This window comes from Pteronotus mesoamericanus, unplaced genomic scaffold, assembly GCF_021234165.1.
Source record: "Pteronotus mesoamericanus isolate MK-2021 breed Mesoamerican mustached bat unplaced genomic scaffold, CSHL_Meso_final contig_73, whole genome shotgun sequence".
Taxonomy (NCBI): domain Eukaryota; kingdom Metazoa; phylum Chordata; class Mammalia; order Chiroptera; family Mormoopidae; genus Pteronotus; species Pteronotus mesoamericanus.
In genome coordinates, this window is record NW_026555245.1 from 6,416,681 (window position 1) to 6,439,881 (window position 23,201).

Here is a 23,201-nt window from a genome sequence, read left to right on the forward strand (position 1 = left end):
AAAGGTCCAGTGGTATGTTCTCAGTATTGCATGGCCTTAGCTTCTCATTACCTGGGAAAGAGAAACATATGAGGTCTTTTGTGAACGTGACTGGGCTGCTGTGGTCCCAGGAGAAATGCTGTTCTAGGGAACAGAGGCTTTGCATTCATCATTCTGGCTATGAGCCTCAAGGAAGGCCACTCTGTCACCTGTGAAATGGGAGCTGTGATGCCCAGCTTCCCTGCCTCAGGTGTGTTCTGAGCTGAGACCAGATACTGAAAATGAAAATGTTATCTGGGAGCTTTACATGGCAGGATAAATAAGTAAATATGAGACAGTGATATCCGTGTTTCCTGGATCTACAGTATCTTCAATAGTGGATCCATCCTTTTGCTACCTAGTACCCCTTCCATTTAGATCAGATTTTGCTTTACAAAAAAAAGAGAAGAAGCTTTCAAGCTGGCCAATTTAAGGATGGAGGAATCCAGTTGGCTTTGATAATGGACAATGAGCTATTTCTGTAAGGGGAAAGCTTAGAGCAGAGGTGGGGTAGAGGTGGAGTTGCCATTGGCCAGTTAGGCTCTTGGATATCCCCATTGAGTTATTAGCCTAAGTGTTGGGTATAACCACACAAATCCACTTCACAGCTGTGGCAAAGCCCCTTTTTCATATAAGGTAACCTTTCTTTTCAGTAACATATCAAAGAATACTTTCCAGTCCATTTGTCTAAAAACTAACTTGGGTTTGGCAGAAAATCTATTTTTCTCCTTGCATATCAAAATTTTGCCTTTGCTCTGACATAAAATTCCACCTCTGAAGTCGTCTTTTAGTCACTTGAGGGGATTTTCGGGGGGGTGGGAGAGTGTAGGGAGGGGTGGTAGGGTGGTGTTCTCAACCCTGTAGTTTCCTGCCTTCCCCTCTGCTTAGCCTCTTTCATCTTCTTTTAATCAGTGCAGTGCTTAATTATCCCGCTGCTCTTTCTTGTGTATGCATCACTGCATTCCCCCCCCGCCCCGCCCCCATACACACCCCCAAGCCGGACATAGCTCTTACTCTCCAAGTAATGATAGTAATTGCTGGTAGGGCAGACTTGGTCCTCATCCTTCTCCAAGCGCATTTCTTATGGCAGGTGTCTAGTTCCTAATTAAGTGCTAATGAGCATGCCTAGTGGACCATGACGCTGCTGCCAGCTTCTTCAGTTTTATGTCTTGCTGTTGCCGAGCTCTTAAAAGGTGACAGAGCAAGAATTAGTGTCTTTTGGATGACAGGAAGGTGATTTTATGTGTAAAGAAATTGTTATTATGATCTCAAATGGCAAATGAGTAGTTTATAAATACTTTCCCCAGAATACTATTAATGCTGTCTGCTCGGACCTCACCCCCTTTTCCATTTCCCTCTAATTAGAACTGTGCTCTCTGGAAGGAATGGAAGTTTAAAGAGAATGTTGGCTCCTAAAGATTTTTTAAAAGGTGCTAGTAGTAGTTGAAGATTTACTGTAAAATGATTTTGGACACTGATTTCTGATTTCTGCTTTTAAGATGCTGTTTTGCTCTTGAGGGCAAGGAGCATGTTTAGGATTCAATTAAAGATCAGTAGTCTAGGTGGAAATTACTGAAGATCTGGCATGAAGATTTAATATATTCAGCACACGCAAGGGGGTAATAAATAAAACGGGTAATTGAGTCCCAGGGAAGTGAGCACAAATCAGAATCTTAAGAATTTCCTAACATTACACCTTAGAAATTGAGCTTTAATCGTTTTTACTGTCTCATCAAAAATGAGTTTTATGTTGGACATCTGAAAAGTGACCAGATTTATGGTACAAGGGCCATTTCTTGGATACTTTTTCATTTCTACATCATGCTTTTAAATATAATAGATGAGAGCAATAATACTTTTTAATATGAAGAGATTTATAATCTCTGGAATAGGTTAAGTGATAGAGGCAATTGCATTTGGGAATGGGGACTTTGGTCACCATGCTTGATGTCCCACAGGACTGGTGAGAGTGTTTTCCCATCAAGGTAGTTGGCCTCTCTGGGTCTTAATGTTTTCCTTGTGACATTGAAGGACTGGGTTTGGGGCATGGAACTCAGAGAAAGTAAGGGATAAACAAGGTTTCACCTTAACTAAGGTTTCTTCCATTTGTCATATGCAGGGCTCCCTGAGACTTACCTCTCTATGCGGTGGCACAGTGACCATTGAAGCCATTAGGTCATTCCCATGTTAACTCCACTCCCCTCCCACCTGCTGGGAGAACCTCTGCAATTTCCTCATTGCTTTGAGCCTTGATTCCTTTTGTGAAATGGGAATGTCAGCACCTACTCACAGTGAGGGCTTAATGAATTAAAGACACGCAGTGCCTGGAGGTGGGGTTGTATAAGAAATGCTGGGTGTTCCTGCTTTCTGGGTTCTGTTAATGAAAGATAATATTTTGGTTTTGTTTCATTATACTATTGTGGTAAGTTAATGCAAGAGTGTTGGTAAAATGGAGCCATGTAATAACTGATGACTACTCAGTTACTATATTGTAGGATGCATATCTGTGCTTCCCCAATTTTAACCTTTCAAACTCAGGACGAGTCTTGAATCTATGGCATCTTAGATTCAGTGACATACTGGATTTCATCCGCTGAGGCACTTAGAGATAGAACTGTATAACCTGGGAGTTGCTTACTAACTTTCACTTGCTGATGATAATACGCAGCTGCATTCGCAGAGGGTGAGTTATACCGGATCTGAGGACAGTGTAGATCTGAGGGTTGTATTTTGGGGAAGTAGAACTCATCAGGTAAAAGCTTCTGATGAAACTGAAAGTGCTAATCACATTTTTTCTCTCTTTCCCTCCCTCTGTCTCCCTCTTCACCCCCGTCGTGTGTGTGTCATCTTCCTATCCTGTTCTCCATCCTCTCATGTCATGTCTACTTTCCCCCGGATGCTGCCAACGCCGCTGCCACCACCACCACTACCTTCTCCTCCTCTTTCTCCTCCTCCTCCCTCACCACCACCAACAGCAGCAGCAGTTGCAAGCTCAGCATCTTTCTCATGGCCACGGACCCCCAGTCCCTCTAACGCCTCACCCTTCGGGACTTCAGCCTCCTGGAATCCCGCCCCTGGGCGGCAGTGCCGGCCTTCTGGCACTGTCTAGTGCTCTGAGTGGGCAGTCTCACTTGGCAATAAAAGATGACAAGAAGCACCACGATGCAGAGCACCACAGAGGTGAGAGGCCGGGCAAGCCAGATTAGGACTTTGTCCTCACACTCATACAGTGCTGCAAAGTTGTGTGCACCGCTAAAGAAAGCCCCAACCTATTCAGAGAGCAAACAATGAGCTAAGAGGAACTGTCGCAAAGCTTGGCCACTGAAATACAATTCACCCTGGAAGTTCTCAGGGTTTAACGTGGGCATCTGTAGATTTCTCGATCTCGTTAGATTGCAGGCATCTTGACATCTTGGCAACTGCCTAGTTAATGCCAGTGGCCTGTACCATATTATGGAAAACTGTTAACTGCTTAATTGGGTAATTTTCAAAGAAAGTAATGTTGTTAAATGGGGCGAAATAAGAAGTTAAATTTGAAAGTGAATGTGTTCAAATGAGAGGTTTGATAATTGCATCTGTTACTACTTAGTTTCATAGGCTTTAATTCTAGTACGCGTTAAATATTGGGCAAAATTGCACTTGACTAATTTTTTGAAGAAAAGTAATTTATTCTGTCAAGAAATAAAAAAATAGGCTTTGTGTATGGTTAAACTGTAAATCTTATGTTTACAAAATACTGTAATTTTCAGGAAATCACTGTATTAGGAATGTGCAATGACTTATATAAATAAAAGCCATTTTTAAAACTGTTTGGGGCTTGTGTTCTAATTATTCCCCCCTTTTTTTTATTTCTGTTCTTGCCTCTGTATCTGAACGGGCATGTCTGTGCGTTTCTTGGTAACCTCGGGAGCAGACAGAGAACCGGGCACAGTAAGTACCCTAACGCCTGCTGCACATGTACACATTCCCCTGCCCCCCTTCCTGCAGTGCATCCCAAGCTGCCTTTCTTTAAACACAGGCACAGGCGCACATGTTCTTCCCTGTCTCTCTAAGTTAGCAGATTTTTTATTTTTTTAAAAAATATGGCTATTCCTCTCCTTCACCACCACTCCATCTTTTTTATAAAACTTTTAGATGAGAGCAACATGATTTTGGGGCAGAGCTGTTTGCTATGATCTGTGTGCCCCAGAACCACTTAAAAAGTGTTTCCCGTTGCATTTCGAGTCTAGGTTGCCCGTAGTTTAAAAGAGTATTCTTTTTTATCTTAAATCAGTTTTACAGGCAAGAGGTCACAATCCATATGTGAAATTGGCTAGTAATGTATTATTCCTACCCGAACCATTTATTATCCTCTGCAAATGCATCTTAGTTGCTAGGTTTCCATATCTAGTTTTCTTTCATAATTGTCCTTGGAGGGAACTTGAACTTACATTTATTTTAGACTAAAGAACTGAGCATCTAAGTCCTTAAAAACACGGAAATTCAGCGGTCAGGGGTTCTGTGCTTGGAGAGCTCATCTTTTCACCAGCTTAACTCTTCTCCATTTTGCAAAATGTACATTTGATCTGTACACATATCCGCCAGTTAGCTGTGGGGAGATCTGTGTCTAAAATGCATCTCTCAAATGTGATCAGCTGGAGTGAGAAATTGACCCCTTTTCAGCAATGATAACCTATGGTCTTTGCCTTCTTCCCTCCCTTCCTTCTTTTTGAACATGGCAGTATTTTTACCATCTTAAATCTAACTGTGGTAAGAAAAAAAATGAGATACTGAACTTTGAAATCATTCTGATAATTTTTTTGTTACGGGTTTGTGGAGAAGATATGTAAGTCTTTTCATTCTGAAAAGTCCTTTTTTGCCCCCCTCTGTTTTCTGTGGAGAACAATAGAGAGTTAAAAAATTCTCTTTGAGCTAAATCTTGGAATACTTGATAAATTACTATGTGTTGCGGGGGGATGGATAATGGTGAAAGGATAGAGTGGCTAGTTTTAAAATTTTGGTATTATAAGTGTTTCTCTGGAAAATGCTGGGGAGAGAAAAAAATATAGCTGGGGAATAAAATATCCTCCTTGCAAAGAACACAGCTAAGTAAGCTGACTTTGATTTGTGGAGGTGACCTTTTTGTTTGCTGTTTCAGTGTCCCTGTGTATCATCCTCTTTTCTGCCATGTTCATTCAGTAGAGAGTCAAATTAAAAACTCTACTTTGGACCAGAGAGCAGACGGCAGATGTTGAGACACACCACCCATGTCCTTCAGTCTGCTGCAGGTTTTCATTTACTCAACTTATTCTAGGTTTGGGGCTTTAAATTTTTATTTTCAGTACTATGGTTTCACCATAAATCATTGTATATTTATTTATCGAATGTTTACTATATGTAAGGTAAATGGGAAGTGCATCTGTAATTTGGGATTCATAGGCACACTTATTGTAAGGCTTTCCTCAAGGAACCAAGGAAAAGGAGACCAAAGTGCTTAAAAGTAGACTAGAAAGTTTCAGCAAAAGTTCAGGCAACCTTGGAAGGCGTACTATGGCATGTACCTCTCTGAAGTACCAGTAAGTGGCAGGAATGAGTAGAGGTTTGCATGCTGAAGCTAGTAGAGGCATTTTTTTAGACCTCCTTTCTTACTTCTCAATGTATCTAATAACTTCCTTTTTGTGTATGTGACTGAAAGATGTAGATGAGAACTTACTGTGGAAGTGAGGGTGGGATGGAGGAAGGTTGATGAGTTATGTCCTTAAAGAAGGACAAAATAGTTCTTGAATTTCAGGCAGCAGTGGTTTGCTTTCAAGTCCACATGTTGAGTTAGCAGTCAGTGAATGTTCAAATCAAAATGTGGATACATTGCATAAAGCAGTCTGTAAAACAATATAAAATAAAGTTACCTAATGTGCTATTCATATGTTGCCTTTTTCACATCAAATTTTTGACACGTAATGATAATTTTTAGAATATAATATTGAGAATATTTTCAGAATATGTACTGTTTCCTGCCTAATCATAGAAAACTCTAGGTGATGATATAAAATGGAAAAACTACACTCATTTGTAACATAAACATTTAATTTGATCTGTAGAGAGGAATTAAATTGTTCACTGTCCACATAAATGGCATTTTGCTGCAGCTATTAAATAAGTAGCTCTTCAAACTTCGTGTAAAATTGAACATGCACAGCAGTAGGTAGTAAGATGTGTACTATGAGCCTCAGTTATTATAGACCTTATTTCCTTAATAAAGTGGTTTGAATTATGAAGTCTAATTTTACTTGGCAGATAAGTTAGTTGGTTGCTTTTTAATGGGCTTTTTTTCCCCCCTAATGAGGGGTTAAGGGCAGTTGTACAGGGCAGAGGTTTTCAAAGCTTATGGTCTAAGAATCTTTACACCCTTAAAATTATTGATGACACAAGAGAACTTTTGTTTATGTGAGTTACATATTTTGAGATTTTGCTGGATTCAAAATAAAACAAGTTTAAAATCACTTAAGCATATAAACAGCTATGTAATTTGTGTTAACATTATTGACAAAATAACTTTTCCAAAATAAAACAATTGTGGAAAGAGTGGCTTTGTCTTACACATTTGCAAATGTCTTTAGTGCTTGGTTTAAAAAAGAATAGCTGGGTTCTCATCAACGTACGCATTCTTTTGGTTGCGAAACATTGTATTATAGCAAGAAAGTCTGCCTTGAAAGAGAGATGTAAGGGTCTGGGAACACCACGCCAGTTCTTGAACCAAACTCTGAAAACCTCTGCCATTAGACTGAGGACTTCTGAAAAATCCCAGACTGGCCTCTAGTCTTAAATTTTTCTGTTCTTTCTATAGTGAACAAACATTTATATTAAGTGCAAAACCCAGAAACTTACGTAGATCCAGAGGGAATGTGGCTGTGTACGGATTTCTATCTGTAAATCTGAAACTGGTTTGTAGGACATGTTTATTTTTAGTGACAAAATTATTCCATTTGCTAGTTGAAGGTATATGGTAAGAAAACAGCTAGCCTTAATGTAACCTGTATTAATGTGTAAATCTCAGGAAATGAAAAAACTAAAAAGAGTGAAAACATGGATGCACTTTTAAGTTTCTTGCTTCTGAAAGGGTTGAACCGATAAAGCTAGAACTTTTAAGAGGTTCCTTTTGCTGTTTGTTTATAAATTAAGATTTGACTAGTGCTTTTCTAATTTGCAAAACTTGGTGGTGGTTTTGAACGTAAGCCTACTATCAATGCTTTTTACTGTGGAGCAAAGAAATATGAAATGCCCTAACAAAGGTCATTTCAGTAGCGATAAACACTTCAGATCTTTGAATTAGAGATGAATTGTATTAAATTTTGGTTGAAGGGACTATCATTTAAATAAATCTGCCTGAAAGACCTGGAAGTAGAAAGCTGACTAAGAGTTGTATGGCCGTCACAAAAATAGGCTAGAATATATGTGTAAATACTCCATACTTTAAAAAATACTGAGCACTTATTATGTGTCAAACACTATTTTAGTCACTTATTGCCATTTTACAGTGATGTCTTTTAATGTTGCAGTCAAATTTTTTTTGTCTGAAAATACTGAAATTCCTGACCCATGTGATCACTATTTGGAACATTTAGAAAAGGAAGGAGACTTGCAGGTGATATTTGGGAGAGACTCCAGAGCACAGAGGGTTTGTGGACTTAGGCAGGGTTCATAGGCCTCAGAGGGTTCTTGAACTCCTAAAAATTGGATGTAGTATTCTGGGTCAGTGTTGTTTTACAGAATTCTAGGGGAGGTCATAACTTTCATTGAATTCTCAAAAGAGATTTCTGGTTCAGAAAAGTCTAAGTACAGTTCACCTACATTAGAGATCATAAATGGTGCAGTTATCATCATTTTATCAATAAGGCACCAAGCTCAAGGAGGTTGGGTGCCTCTGATCACATATTTACTTAGTTAATGGCAGTTGAGAATTAGATCACATCTCTCTGAGGGACTGTGTTGTCACTCCTGTAACTGGCTTCGAAAATTCTTGGTTTCATATTTAGAACTTAGTTAAAAGTAGTGCCAACCGTCACTGTACTTAATGTAAGGTAGCATCTTTATTTTGTTTTTCTTTAGTTGTCCTGCCTGCCTAGTTAATTGACCAAGGTAGGGCAGGACCAGATCCTAGCTCAGGACCATCTATCACTTCACTTATTCTCAAAACGACACTCAGCATGTTAGTGAGCACAGGAGGAAATAAGATGTAAGGATTTCTCTGGAGAAAACTTTATCGTTGGTGTTTTTCTGAAATTTTATTTTTGGGTGTCACATTGTCTCCCAGTGGCTCTTTAGGAGTCTGGCAGCGTGGGGGCGGGGTGATAGAGCACCTGCCAGGACAAAGGCAGCCTCTGTGGAATTCTGACTGCACAGGCAGGCTTCCTCTATAAAGTGGTGATGGGTGGCTGCCACACAGGGCCAGGCGTTAGGAACCAGAAACACCAAGTCATCATTCGTAACATAACAAGACTTTAGGAATGTCCTCCCCCTGAGTACCTGCTAGCAAGACAATAAATGCATTATTAGTCATGCTTAACAAAGTTACTTGTGGTTTCCTTTCCTTTTTAAAATACAACGGGGAGGCAGTTGTGGAGATTAGGGCTCTTGTGACAGGGTGGCACTTACTGGTGTTTCTTAGTGTGTTGGGACCGTGAAACTGAACTTCATCGGTCTCATGATAATCATCTCTCAATCATAAACAGGATTAGGAGAAGGTATTTCCATCTAAATGTATATGACTTTATCTTGACCTGGGGCATGTCAAGGAATTGCCTGGAAAATAAGGGATAAAACTGAGATGTGTCACCTAAAATTTCAATGTTTAGGCACAGTAGAAAACACTAAAGTTTTCTAAAGCAGTCGCCTCAGGAGATTTCCCTTTTGATAGAATTTGAAACTATGTGCTTTAAAAAAATGGATACTCTGGGAAAACTGGTGCCACTGTCATGAGAAGGGTGAACCCCTGAAGAAAGGAAAGCCTCAGCTATTTGTAGATTGGTAGGAGCAGTGTGTTCCTGTAACAGGTGGAGGTGTCTGTCTATTGTGAACGCAGTTACCTCACCACATGGATATTCGAGCCCTTGTGTGACTGGAGAAATGTTTAGGGTTCATCTCATTGTGATGATAGTGTATATAGGGCATCTTTAGTGTAAAAAACAAACAAAAAAGAGCAGATAGAGACTATTTTCTTCCTCTAAAACCTTTTTTAGACTTTGTATTCTGTAATTAGGTAACTTGATGCCCATCATTTAGAGCAGGTTTGCCTAAATTTTATTTTCATTTTGGCCGTATAATCTTTTCATTCCCTCTGGAATGTAGTAGGCAACAAACTCAGCATCTCCCCTCTTTCAGATAAGGAGAGCTGGATGTCAGAGCCATTGTATGTCCAAATAATGCAGTCAGGCCCTGCTTTCTAGTTTCAGGGCCTGGTGTTGCAACAGAAAGTACCTCTTACAGGCTGCAGAAAGAACAGCAGTAACCCCTAAGTAGCCCTTCAAAAACATGCTTTTAAAAAAAAGTTTGAAATACAGATTCGATTTTTTCTGTGACCAAGGTCCTGATAAGAGGAATGAAGGTATTCTGAGTTCCTTTAAAAATTATTTTTAAAAGATTATATTTATTGTCGGCTCCAAAGTTTTTATTTATTTTGCTTTACCTGGAGAGAGGGGTTGGAGAGCAAGCTGGGGACACAGAGGTGATGCCCAGGGTGTTGTGTCATTTACTACTTACTCTTCCAGTCCAGATATTGATTGGGTTTGCCCGTCTCCTCCTGTATGGCTGCAACTTTTTCCAGGAGTTCTCCTGACTGTTCCCCCTGCATGTGACAGCACTCAGTTCCTAGATCGAGCTTCAGGAACACACTGGTCCTGCAGGTTGTGTTTTAACTATGAAAAATAGATGTATACCCTTCAGCAGACCCACTTCACCACCAGAGCTCCTGAGATGGGATGTGGTTGCTCAGTGGACACAATTCCGCTCCTCTCCACTTTCTTCCACTTTTTTGCCATTGACAAGTAGAGATCTCGTTAGTTTTATGGGTAAATACATTTGTCGAAATGTTAGGCAGAATATGTGTATGACCAATTGGACTGCAACAAAAAGTACAGCATGGGGTGATGACTTAATTGGTACCAGGTGTTGGTTGAGAAGGCACACAGATGTGATGGGGTGCGTCGTCACCTAATTGTTTGAATGTTCACCGAGAAGTTAATTGTCAGTGTAGAGTGTGCTAGCAAATTAGGTTCCCACTGCCTCAGTGTAACTGAGGATAAATGAGGTGTCATGAGTTTCCAGTCTGTACCTCTGACACAAACACTTTTCCTGCGGGGAGGAGAAAGTTCCCTAGGGGAATCAGCATGGCAGCTAAAGAAATCCATTTGAATAATGTACATTATTTTCACATTAGGGAAACCTGTCTAGCTTTTACTGTATCCATGAGCGGTTTTTCCTTTTGGATTTGCTGCTGGTAGCTTAAAGATTGAGATTTGGAAGGCAGAAGAGTTGCTTTGAGGGCTCAGAGTAGATGAGGGATATATGAAGTCTTTGTAACAAGTGTTCTGATAGTACTGACAGTGTAACGTTGCATTAAATATGCTTTCTTTCATATTTTCTGGAGTCTACCTTGCAAAATGTTGCAGCATACATGAACAACTATTACTGTTAAATTGCTAAAAGAAATGTAAAATTCTTGGAATAAGACTATAAAGACTGAAGCAGCCGGGTCCTACCTTAGTCTTGAGTGGGTAATCAGAACATGAAATAAAAACATTGTCCTGAATGGTAGAGTAAAGGTACCAAACACAAAGTCAAAATCTTGACATTTGGTTTTGATTCGACTGAAAAGCTCTCTGAAGTTCAACAGACTCTTCTACTTAATGGTAAGTTCTTACATGAAGGTATGGTTTAATAATCATCTTAGGTGTTTACATTTGCTTTATTTTAAGAGACTATATTGTCTACTTCTACTCACTAGATTCAAACCCTCTACCAACTATCTAGTTAATGTTATTCCATTGAACTGTAGCAGAGAATGTTCCTGGTGTGTGTTTTTATAAAATGTTCACCCAGTTAGGAAAACTGCTCTGGATTTAACTACTCAGAGAGTGCACACTGGTTGTAATGTTGGAAGACCTGCTGCTTTTTCTTTTCTCTCTGAGTAGATTCTTTGCTCACTCTCATTAGTGTTCTTCTCCATCACACCAATGTTAGTGCAAGATGTGACCCTCAGGAAGCATATGTTAGTCATAGTGAACAGTTTCCCTGTTCCCAGTGAAGAGGCCCACTGAGATTTTATGTGCTCAAAGAATCTCAGATTTTTCTTAAGAGGGAGAGGTTGTCCCTTATTGCGGAGCATATTTTCTCTGTTCGTGCACCTCATGTAGTCATTTCATGTGCAGTTTCAACATGAAACGGAAAGAAAGTCATGCCAGTTGAGCAAGCAGGTCTTCTGGACCCTGTTTATGTCTCTGGTACTGAATGTTCCAGGGGGTTCATTTTTCTTTAGAGATGGGTCGGATGTGTATCACCCTTTCATTTTAATTGACTCTGTATCCATGCGTGTAATATGAAAGGTGCAGAAAATCATCATGATTTTAGAATTTTTGTTTTGAAATCATAATGTGTTTCTGATCTTGATTTGCTCAGATTTAAATATCCGCCCTGGGCTGCATAAAAGTCCTATTTTGAGTTCTTATAGAAGATCTAAGGTAAATAAGATTATTTTGTTTTGTTCCTAACAAAATTTTAAAACAAAGGAAAACAAATATACAGTCTGGAAATCCCAGTACATTTTTAGCAGAAGTCTGCCTGATGATTATAGTGTTTGAAAAGTTCTGGCAGATATTTAAATTTTACCAGCTGCAAGGTGAAATAAAACATTGAGTTTCTTGGCTAGAATTAGAGTATGTCAGTCAGTGTGGTAACACGAGTTCTCATGCTGATCAAAAAAAACTGATTCATGATTAAATATTTATTTTGCAAATAAATCTTGGAAAAAGGAATTGTACTTGGTGAGTACTGTTGGGGAGATTAAAATCTTTCAAAATATGGACGCTGGGAAGAGAGGTCTGTGGTGGTAAATAGGTCTGTGGAATTGCTACTACCAGCTGTGATCCGCCACCATGTGAAACCGGCGCTTTGGGTACCTGGACTGCTTTGTTCCCTGCTGAGTTCTTTTTGTGTGTGTCTGTAAATCTTGGGTCATAAGTGGTAGAGCTCATGAAAGCAAATGCAGGAATTTAGGACTATTTTCAGGTCATTTTTAAAGTAGGCTGTGAAATGTTCATTTTTTATTTTATGTTCACATTTTTGGTATTGTGGACATACAACCGAGTGAATCAGGGAGTGTGTGTTTAGGAGAGGGGAACAGAGAAAGCATGCAGCATGTATTACACGTTACTCTGCCCATTAGAATGTTAATTAAGCTGCATAGGCTAAAGAGTTAGTGTGACTTGTAAGTGGTAAGTATTTGGGTACAAGTATTCAAGTACATAAATTGAGTTTAGAAATCATTCTGGGGGTAATGGCACTTTGACTTTATCAGAGGAGCTTCTTGACTTTAGGCAGATCTGTGTTTACAATGCATGACTCTTTAAATAATAGCAAAGCAGCCTCAGTTTTATTCTTTGGCCAAAGCCTCTTCTTAAATGTTGATTAAATATCACTGTGAAATGTGATTTTACCTTATCCTAGTCCAAATCTAACAAATCAAGATAGAGCCCTAAATTTTGAAGGATTCAGAGGATAGTATCCAGGTATCATCCCTTCATACTTAAAATATGTATAAAATGGCTTGTAATGACCATCAAAATGACTGTATTTCACCTCTGAGCCATTAGATGGTACGTGGGGAAAAACACAGCATGAGAGAAATAGATTTACCATAACATGAGACATCTAGTAAGTAATACCCGTGAAATCACTTCTGGTTGTGTTCCTGGGGAGCAAATGAAGGAACCATGAAGCTTGGGGCCACTTAGGCAGCAGTTAACCAAAAGGTTGTTGTTGCTGATGTGAAGTTCATTAATCTGGAACTATTTGCTTAAACCAAGAACAACAATGAAGGCAGCGTCAGAGCTGGGAGGATGTCAGGGGCAATTAAACATAGAAAGCTAGCCTCATGGGGACAAGGGCAAAAGGAAGTGGTCTGGTTTTGGTGGTGCTGCAGGGTGAGCCAGGAACCCCTGGCTCAAAACTGTGGCCCTTCGGCCTTTCCAGCCCATACCCTTTGCTGCCTCGTTTTGAACCAGTTTTACAGCACCAAGGGTATGATGAGAAGTTTTGTTTTGTAACTTGTCTAAGTCTGACATTTGAGTGGGGCCAGTTTTCAAATAAGCAGGGCTGCTAATTGCTAGCCCTATCCAAATTGAGAGGAACTTTTCAGAGCTTTCTCAAAAATGCATTCAGATCGTAAGCCTCATTTAAGTTGCTCAAGCGGGAATTACTGCAGTAACTTCTGACACATAGACAGGGAGGTCTCAAAACTTGAGATGCTGATATTACAGGTCCAGCTGTAGGAATGCTATTATTGTTTCTAACAAAAGTTCTTTTGTTCCTAACAGAAGTGTCATTTACGTTTATGTTTGCAATACCACCTGACATCATTAAAAAAAAAAAATTAAAAGCTGCCTGTGAATGGCTTAGAGGTTTGGTTGTCCCATGCTAGATACAGCAGAAGGGCAACAAAGGTAACACTCTGATGAGAGACTTTAAAATTGCCAATGGACACCCACCCTAGGGGTCTGGGCACGTGGGCAGATGTACAGTTAAAAGAGCCCTGTCTTTAAATGTGTCTGCTCAGAGTCTGGAAGCGGAGGCTTTGGGGCAGATAGAATCTATAACGCAGGTGTATTTGGACACTCTATACTTAAGCACGAGCTGTTACTCCTTTCCTTGGCTCGGCTTTTCTGAGTGTGTGTTAGCACTTCGCAAAACTTTTATTAAGTCTCTGCATCTTGTCAGGCAGTGTGGGTCTGGCTTGGAGGAGTTTGTTTTTAGCAGATATTTGCCAAGGTAACTAGTTCCAGGATCCAACTAGCTCACCTTTCAGCTCCCCAGGCTGTGCTGAAGACATTACTTGGAGCTTCTTTATATTGAATTTCATTGGTTCTTCCCCCTGTTTTTCTGTAAGGCTCCTGGCATTTGTGTAGCTTGAGCAGTCATAAATGAAAAGATCAGCTCATGTCAGAGTCAGCCCCTGAAGGGGCAAAGAGGCTTCAGATTGCCTTTTGGTTCCCAGTTTTATGTTCTCCAGTATGTGGTTGAGCTGTGGATGCCCGTGTGGTGGGGTCCACAGTTGTCAATGGGGAGCTTTGAGAGCCAGCCACCTGGCAGTTTACTGCAGGCTAGTTAGGAATGAAAACTCGTGGTGGTTAAAAATGTGAGCAAAAGATTTGCTCCTGGTACATACATTGGTGTTAGGGGTGGTCTCATGTAAAAGGTTTTCCTCAGACGCTTCTCTTTTAAATTGTGGCAGAGAAAGGTAACAATTGTCTGTTGGTCCTGGGCATCCTCCTCTTAGTTCTTCGACATCTTTCAGAAATGGGTTATCTGTGCTTTGTGAAGGGAAGTTTTTGCACAGCTTGTTCAGCATTCAAGGCAGTAACACACCACTGAACAAATTGCCCTCTTGCATATGCTAATCCGGCACTTAAAATAACTCATTGTAACAAGTTCTGATGCTTTAGCTCCAGAGGAGATGGGAATTGACAGACTGTCAGATCATGCCATGTGACCCCCAAATATCTAAAATGCCTCTTTTCTTTGGGTCAACAGTTCATACTCAAGCACATGCGAATGAAAGTATCCTGTGTGGTTTGTGGAAAAGATTAGTCCTTGTTTCTGCTTTTATGTGTGGGAACTGGCCTGGCTGTTGATTCACTGGCTGAAATTCCCTCTTTGGGTCTTAAATTTCAGTGCTTTTGGCGAGGAACATCAAGTCTTACTTTCAACAATAAATTAACAGAATTCAAAGGAATTTCTTCATTGTTGCTGTGGAAAGTGTTGATTTGTCTTTTAGGAAACCATGCTATTAATCCCACCTATTCTCTTTGCTTTTTTCTTTCCTTTTTTTTACCCCCCCTTGAGAGACACACAGTGACTCTTGCAGTCACAGAATAAGTCTAATAAAATAACCTTAGGTTTTACTCATAGACCATTCACGTTCCTGACCAGGAAGTCTCAGTGGGAAAGAATAAAAACACATCCTTGTATAAACAGCAAGCTCCCATTTCTCTAACAGTAAACAGAACAGAACATTTTAAGTGAGTAGGGCCTGAAGGATGGTTTGATTGCGTAGCCAGGGTCTCCCTTTCAAGCGCTTAAAGTTCTATAAATGTTTGCCAGCCAAGTCTTCAGATGAGATGAATTAAATGGAATGAAAAGCTGTGTAGGTATCACCTTTCTAAAACAGCTATCATATTCAGGTTGGGTTTTCATACGTACAAAGAGACCTGGGAAGAAATCTTTGATTAATTTTTTGTCTTGCAGAGTAATTCCCTCTTGGTCCCAGACAGTCTAAGAGGTACAGATAAACGCAGAAATGGGCCTGAATTTTCCAATGACATCAAAAAAAGAAAAGTGGATGATAAGGACTCCAGCCACTATGTAAGTGAATAAAGCACTTGAAATAATATTTGTTGCTTACTTGCTGATTTTCTAAGTGAGTATACAAACATACTGTATGATTTTAGTAACAATCCACATCCCTTAAAATAATGCTTTGAAGAGGATAGATCCTTACATTGCAGGAATTTATTTCCCTCTAGAGCTGTAAATTATGCTTTCGTCAGGCTCAGTATTAAATTTTAGGCTTTTTGCCTTAGTTACTCTTAAGCAGGGATCCAAGAATGCAGGGCTGGCTTCATTGGCGTGCAGTCTCTGCAGTTCCACAGGGTCACGCTTGTAAAAGGACCCTGTCTCACCCTTGATTTTAATGCTGTGCTCTCAGTTGTCTTCAAATTCTCATTTTTTGAACAGGGGCCTGCAGTATCATTTTGTCCTGGGCCTTGCAAATTTAGTAGTCTGTGCTGCTAAAAATGATCAGGGTAAGACTTGTGGTGTCACAAAATACCTTTTTGGGTGCCATTCTGATAGTACATTCAAGCTTGTATTAGACCTTGAGGCAGAGTTCATCCTGTTCTACAGCAAGCAGTTAAGTGGTGAAAATGGAAGAAACATTGGAGATGTCTAGTTTAGATTCTGCAGAGGAGATCACATGACTTGTTGATGGAGTGAGGACTGTTGACTCAGATTGAAGGAAAACTGAATTCACTTGGAGAGTACACTAAGCCAAATGGCCGTTGGCTCTGTTCTTGGCATCATAAACACTGCAGCTGACAATAACTTGGAGTTTCCTTGTGTGTCCCTGAGTGTCTGTTTCAGGATGAACACGTTCTCAGGAACAGTATGAGAGTAGAAAGCTGAATTAGGCCACTTCCTGTTACTCCTGGAGGAAGAAGGGTCTACCCCTGGCTTCCTGGTGTGTAGGCTATGTGGAGGTTTCCAGGCTAGGACTCTGCCTCCTGCTAACTGGCTCAAGGCTGTTGCTAACAATGGGTAACATTTCTTGAGCAACAGCTCAAGTTAGTGTCAGCTACTGGGTGGCTTTTATTGTATGCAGATTGTTTCATTTAACTCTTAAAACAACCATGTGAGTTTGGTACCATCACCTTTGTTTTATGAAAAAGCTGAAGCACAGACCTTGTAGGGGATTTGCCCAAGGTCAGAGTCAGTGGCTGAGCCTGGAGACATTCTGACTCAGACATCCATCTCTTAATCACTACGCCAGGATTCCCAAACTTGAGGGCTCAGGATGGATATTTTGTCAGAGGTCCTATACTAATAACCTAAGAACCTACGTTTTTGGTCATAACCAGCCCAAGCCTTTTAGTGTATAATGTTTACCCCTTATCTTTTTCCCAGAGCCAGCGTACTGGGAAAAACTAGTGAAAAGATCCATTATATGCAGAAATTTGAATACAATTCCAAGTTTTTCTGCTTGTGTATGTAAGTTATTTGATAGTGAGTGAGCTACAGTCCATATCTCTTCTTGACTGTTTTGTAACATGCGTGTATGTCTAGTTGTATAGGTAGCTGCGAGTAGTGATGTATTGAGGTGGTACTGAATCTGGGGCAGAGGCCTCAGACCTGTAATAGGCATATACTGTACGGTGAAGGTTTATATTTGTGGAAGGGTCTAATACAAAGCTAAGATTTAAATTACAGAATACTTAAGGACTCACTTCAAAGATCTACTATTGTAATAAATTAATATGCTACTTTTTGCCAGTTTGGTTTATATACTATAGCACATTAACCATTTCTATAAAATATTTTCTCTAAAAGGACAGCACTTTTAGCTTGTATGTCTTTACTATGCCATCCTTGGGTTCTATACACCTAAAAACATTTATGCTTTTCTGTGGGTTTACTAAGCAAAAGGAAGTTTTCTTTAGTATTAATTTTTTCTTCTATTACATGAAAATATTTCTTTCATGGAATATTTTGAATTACCTAGGCTTCCTCATTGGTTGTAATTTTATGTTGTTACTAAAACAACATAAAATTGCATGGTGCCTTTATAACAATGTCTAGAGTAATCCATTATTGAAGAAAGTAAATTGGGTCTCCCACATGTAATGCTCTAGGTACCGTTAGAGAAAACACTTAAGACATAACTTTAAAGTTGAGGTTAACTTTGTAGCCTGGATTTGTATCCCAGAGAAGGTCAATATGGGTAATGTTTGCACTTTACTAATATTTCTCAAACATTATTTGTACATTCTTCATTGATAAGTGACATCAGTAAAAGGACTGTTTAGATCATAAACTATGGGCTTTCTTCTTTTTGAGAATTAGGACCCGTTGCGATAGCCCACTTTTTCCATGTGCTCCTTGTATTAACTCTGCACTAAAAGACATCAGCCCTTTTGGCTAAAAAAGCCTTTTCCAACCTGCCTCAGACTTGTAGGACTGTTCACATCATTACATTGGACAGCTTTTCTGAAGCCTTTTCAAACTCGGTGCCACCTTGGAGTTTCCTCTGATTACCAAAATGCGCGGCCTTATGAAGAGACAAAGGAAGCCCTACTGCAGGGTGCCGGTGCCCTCCTGGTACTGCCGTCCCATCTCCCGTCCACCCCTCCAAAAATACTCCCAGTTGATTGCTAAAGAGGTTTATTCTTAACATGAGGTCAGATCTTGGATGTTATTCCAGCTAGTAACTAGCTTTGGGTTTTTTGTTTGTTTGTTTGTTTGTTTGTTTAGTTTTTTGCTTGCTTGATTTTTATTTTTTGCAGTAATTAGTCAACCCACAGAAACATGGTTAAGTTTGTCTTTATAACTATGAATTGTCTAAACATTAGATTTGTTGGCTGTCCTCAAGGTGAAAAGCAGTGACATGAAACTGTGTTTTTAGTTTGAAATCCAGTGGGAAAAGACCTGTGATAAAATACAGATTTCAGATTATACAGGAGATTCAGCTTGCAGATTGAGGATCGAGCCCTTCCGATGTGCCAGCTTCAGAGGGGGGCTGTGATTACATAAGTGGCGTGCTGTCGCAACGGAATCCCTGCCTGGGGCTCTGCATAGCCCCGGGTCAGATAAGAAGGGGAAAAAAGAGATTAATTACTAGGGCTGGCGTTCTGGAAGGGAGCCTATAGGCATATCCCAGGCGGTGTTTCAGTCTGCCTGATACCAAAGTACTATAGAAATTTAACTGGGCCTCAAACCTTTAATAAATGGCATTAAAACTTTTGTTTTTCCAGGACAGTGATGGTGACAAAAGTGATGACAATTTAGTTGTGGATGTGTCTAATGAGGTAACTGTTCTCTTTATCAAGTTGTATGTTCAGAGGGACTTGTGAGAAAAAGAAATGGAGTCACAGTATTTGGTTTCTTGCACTTTTATACATTAAGATCTTAATGGTTGTTCATGGATAGAGCAGTAATGCTGTAACAGACCCAAACTTTTGTTTCCTTAAAAAAAAAAAAAAAAAAAGTCAGTTTCCCTAATTATTTTGGATTTGGGTGTCTGGTGCTCATTTTCTTTCCGTGCCCTCCAGGCCAAGTATTTGAGCATGAGGAGGGATATGGTTGTTGCTAGAATTTTTTTTTTTTTCCCCCCTTTGTGGTGCCTAATTGGGTGTATTTGCAAACACCACCCTTTTGAACAGTGTTAGTGTGGGTACCCTTGTGTCCCCTAAATCTAAAGGACTTTCAGCATTTCCTTTACTTTAGAGAATTAGTGTGGAGATAAATGTGTAAGGGAAAGAACTGTCCCTTGTAAGCAAATCATGGAAACTTTGCTTGTACTTCTTTGCTTGTGCTTCTTGAGGACCCTTCTTCTCCGAGAGCAAGCCCAGCCCATTCACCCAGGGAAAATGGGATCGACAAAAACCGCCTGCTAAAGAAAGATGCTTCCAGCAGCCCAGCGTCCACGGCCTCTTCAGGAAGTTCCACTTCTTTGAAATCCAAAGAAATGAGCTTGGTAGGTAATAAGAATTCTTACTTGCCTATACTTGCCTATTTAGCAGTTTAGTTTTTTTGTTGTTGTTTTTTTCTTTTTGTGGGCCAGAGGACCCTAAGGTATTTGAAATGTGGGGTTTTTACTGATTGAGAGTTCTATTTCTGGGTATTTACAAGTGATACTCCTTCTTCTGCTCTTTGTTCCCAGACAGTGCTCCTTTTCCCTCTCTATTGTCTCTTTTGGGCCATGATGAGAGAGATGAGCTTCCCTGTCCATTGCCTTCTTACTTAGGGGATAGTTTCCCAGCACAGACTCTCTGAAACTTCCCAATTAGCATATAGTTCAAACCTCTTAGGTCCTGAGAAGCCCTCATTTTCTTAAGCTGTCCATTTTTACCTGGTTTTAGACCGAATCATCGTGTTGGATCATGTTGTCATTGGGTTGCTGGTCAGTCTGGTGATGTACACAAGGTGGCACTGGGGGAAGCCTGGAACTGGTGACGGGAGCTGTAGCAGTGCCTGCCATACTAAGTCATTTAGCAAACACTGTGGAGTGTGTCATCTCTTAACTCACTGTAACTGAGCCATAACAACAGCCCTGCAGTGAATACTCAGTGTCTGTACTCATGCCGTTTCACTGATGGGGAGGGAAGCCTGAGGAACTTGCCAGTTTATACAGCCCATCAGATCCAAAGCCAGGCAGAGCTAGGGTCTCTCTGTAGCCCATATTCTTGGCTACTGCACCATAGCTCTTCTCAGACTGATTTAAAGGACATGAAAGGTTGAGAGGCAAAAGAAGATACTCGGTAACCCTGTTATTGTCTTGACTCATGCACTAATGGTTCACACTGGTTTTATAAGCAAGTCGACAATGATACTTAACTTCAAAGGGCTTTCTGTACATTTTAGGCATGTTCCCCAGACACAGCAATGGGACTAGACTAGGGATTTTGCCTCTAGGATGGGGTTTGCATCTCATAAAGTCATCAGCCCCGCTGTCTCTCACCATTACTCTCACTCCCACTGCCGCTAAAGGCAAGATTAGAAAAGGTTTCTTCCATCTGACATTCTTGGTGACTGGGCATTTGATTCTTAGTGACCAGGAGCTTTTCTCTGGATGGTCATCTTTCTAACTTGGCCTAGATCCAAAGTCTACCAGCCTGATGGAAAAATACTTTTTAAAATAAAATTTGCGGAGGAAGAAGTGTGATCGTGTTCTGTGTCTCTAGCTAGAGTTTTGCTTCTGGCAGGAAGAGGAAAGGTCAGCATTTCTCGCTCACAAGTTAATGCTGTCAACATCGTGTGGATTTATGGAAATTGGCTGAGGGAGTAGCTAGAAGGTGCCCAGTGTCCCAGCTGCTGTTGTGATAAATTGTGTAATATGGCTTGGATTAAAAATAATACTCATTTAATTTGTTTAATGATACCAGCATGAAAAAGCCAGCACGCCTGTTCTGAAATCCAGCACACCGACACCTCGGAGTGACATGCCAACGCCGGGCACGAGTGCCACTCCAGGACTCCGTCCAGGCCTCGGCAAGCCTCCAGCCATGGACCCCCTCGTTAACCAAGCGGGTAGAGCATTGCCTCTTGTTGTGCTTTGTTTTGTTTTTCTTCTCCCAGCTTGATTCGTCATCTGTTCATGTTGTGACGCAATTTCCCCATGAACGTGGAATGTAGTTACTGCCTGCCTCCCTCCTTCCTATCTCTGAAAAGCCATGATAAAAAACAGATGTTCATCCTTGGGTTTCAACAGCTGTACCCTGTTCAATCTCCGACTGTTTACATTGACTTTTCTTTTATTTCCAAATAATCCAAATCCTAGGGACTTCATTGAACATTTCTGATGATTATTCTGAATGTAAGCTCCTTCCCAAACTATCACTGTGTGTCTCAAATTTGCTAATATTGACTGAAATGGCCCATCTGGCTGGCCCAGGTGTGCATCTTTGCTTTAGTTGGCCAGTTTTTGGCTAGTCCATCAGGAATCAGGGGTCTCTTCAGTAGAAATTGGAGTTTCACGGAGACCCCAGCCCATGAATAAACTCATAACTTTCCACTTGATCTTCCTCGCTGGGAAAGAAAAAAAGTAACACCCAGGGCCCAAAGAGAAGGAGGCTCCAGAATATTCCTTCTTAACCCATGCTTTGATTTACGTAAGTCCAGGACTAGGTTTTCATTTGGAATTGGTCCCAGGGAATGAAAGGATCAGACAGAAATCTTGGATTTTATCAAGAACCACCTTCCTTTGAAATTAAGGCAGGTAAATAGGTAGTGTCTGTGCCTCAGTTTGCCTTGTATGAATTGAGTGCAGTAATGCTGCTTAATTCCTCCTGGTTTCCCAGTGCTACCAAGGAGGAAATGTGTGGTCAGTGCTTCCCTGGGGGTCTGTTCTTTCTGGAGATGAATTCAGCTCTGGGGAAGAAGGGATGCTGTACAGAATTGGAGGTGATTAACCACCCCCCGCAGCCTCCCCTCCTTTTCCTTCCCCCTAATGAATGGCGCTAAAAAATGATCCTGCAGTCACGTACAGCTTATGCTTCCTTGCAGCGGCTGGCCTGAGGACGCCCCTGGCCGTGCCTGGCCCGTACCCCGCCCCGTTCGGGATGGTACCCCACGCTGGCATGAATGGCGAGCTGACCAGTCCCGGTGCCGCTTACGCCAGCCTCCACAACATGTCCCCACAGATGAGTGCGGCTGCCGCCGCTGCAGCCGTCGTGGCCTACGGGCGCTCCCCCATGGTAGGTGACCGCGGGACGCAGGGGGTGGGGGAGCGCGGGGTGGCAGCCCCCATGCCATGGAAACAAAGGCCCAGTGTCCTCGCCTGCCACCTTCGTCTTGTTCGCCTTCATCCACATGCCGCTTCATTCAGTGACGGCCAAATGCTTTTTTCCTTTACTGTTTTTGTGGATGAAAAAAGGCAGTGTTTAGGAGCCGCTTTAGTGGTTCAGGGGACATCTGGTTTTCTCCCACCAAAGTAAATTTTTTTTTTTTTTTGGAAGGCGATGAAATGGCTCAAGTAGCTTACAGAAGCCTTTTCATTCGTTTTCTTGAAGGTTTTTTTCCCCCCTCTTTAATTCTTAGGAAAAAAATATTTGAGAAGCTGTAACTCTCTCTTTCCATGCCTGTATTATCCTTTAAACCCAATAGCATGGCTTAGTTGTAAGAAGTGATCTCAGTGCAGCAGGCAGAAACAGAAAAAAAGGAATGAAAATAAGGGAGAGGGGATAGATTATAACCCATAGCAAATAAAAATCTGTAAATATTTTCTCATGGTTGTTTGAAATATGTCATGTGCATTTCTCTCCTCTCTCTTCAAATAACTTGGAGTGAGAGTCAAATTCATTGGTTCTTCCCTTATCTTGCACTAGCAGGAGAGACTGTGCTTTGGAGGGCATGGTAGTTTAAAGCAAAGTGGGCAGCTGAGGGACTAGGTACTGTCATTAAGGTGCACAAAGTCATGTATGAATCCTTAAGGATTAACTTAGACCAGTGGTGTGAAACAGGGGGCGATTTTTGCCTCCTGAGGTAATGTCTGGAGATTGGCCCTCAGAGGGAAGAGTCCAGGGATGCTGCTAAGCATCCTGCCTTCTTCAGGACGGCCCCCAACAAAGGATGATTGGGCCCAAAACATCGACAGTATCGAGGTTGAGGAATACTGACTGAGACCACTCAGTCGTAGTGTTCTGTGTTGTTGCTTGGACAAGGCATCC

General features: G+C 41.0%; 1 protein-coding gene across 5 annotated transcripts in view; it reads left to right on the forward strand.

Moving 5' to 3' along the window:
• Nucleotides 1–23,201, forward strand: part of TLE1 (TLE family member 1, transcriptional corepressor) — an 82,600-nt gene that overhangs the window by 38,357 nt on the left and 21,042 nt on the right. For 2 of the 5 annotated variants that reach the window (XM_054582989.1, XM_054582992.1), the window contains exons 7-13: nt 2,994–3,198; nt 3,932–3,948; nt 15,511–15,627; nt 18,789–18,842; nt 19,358–19,510; nt 20,919–21,063; nt 22,039–22,229. In XM_054582989.1, the coding sequence (XP_054438964.1) occupies nt 2,994–3,198; nt 3,932–3,948; nt 15,511–15,627; nt 18,789–18,842; nt 19,358–19,510; nt 20,919–21,063; nt 22,039–22,229 (882 nt within the window). The remainder of the gene's footprint in view (nt 1–2,993; nt 3,199–3,931; nt 3,949–15,510; nt 15,628–18,788; nt 18,843–19,357; nt 19,511–20,918; nt 21,064–22,038; nt 22,230–23,201) is intronic. The other 3 variants (XM_054582991.1, XM_054582993.1, XM_054582994.1) reach the window with 2 other exon arrangements.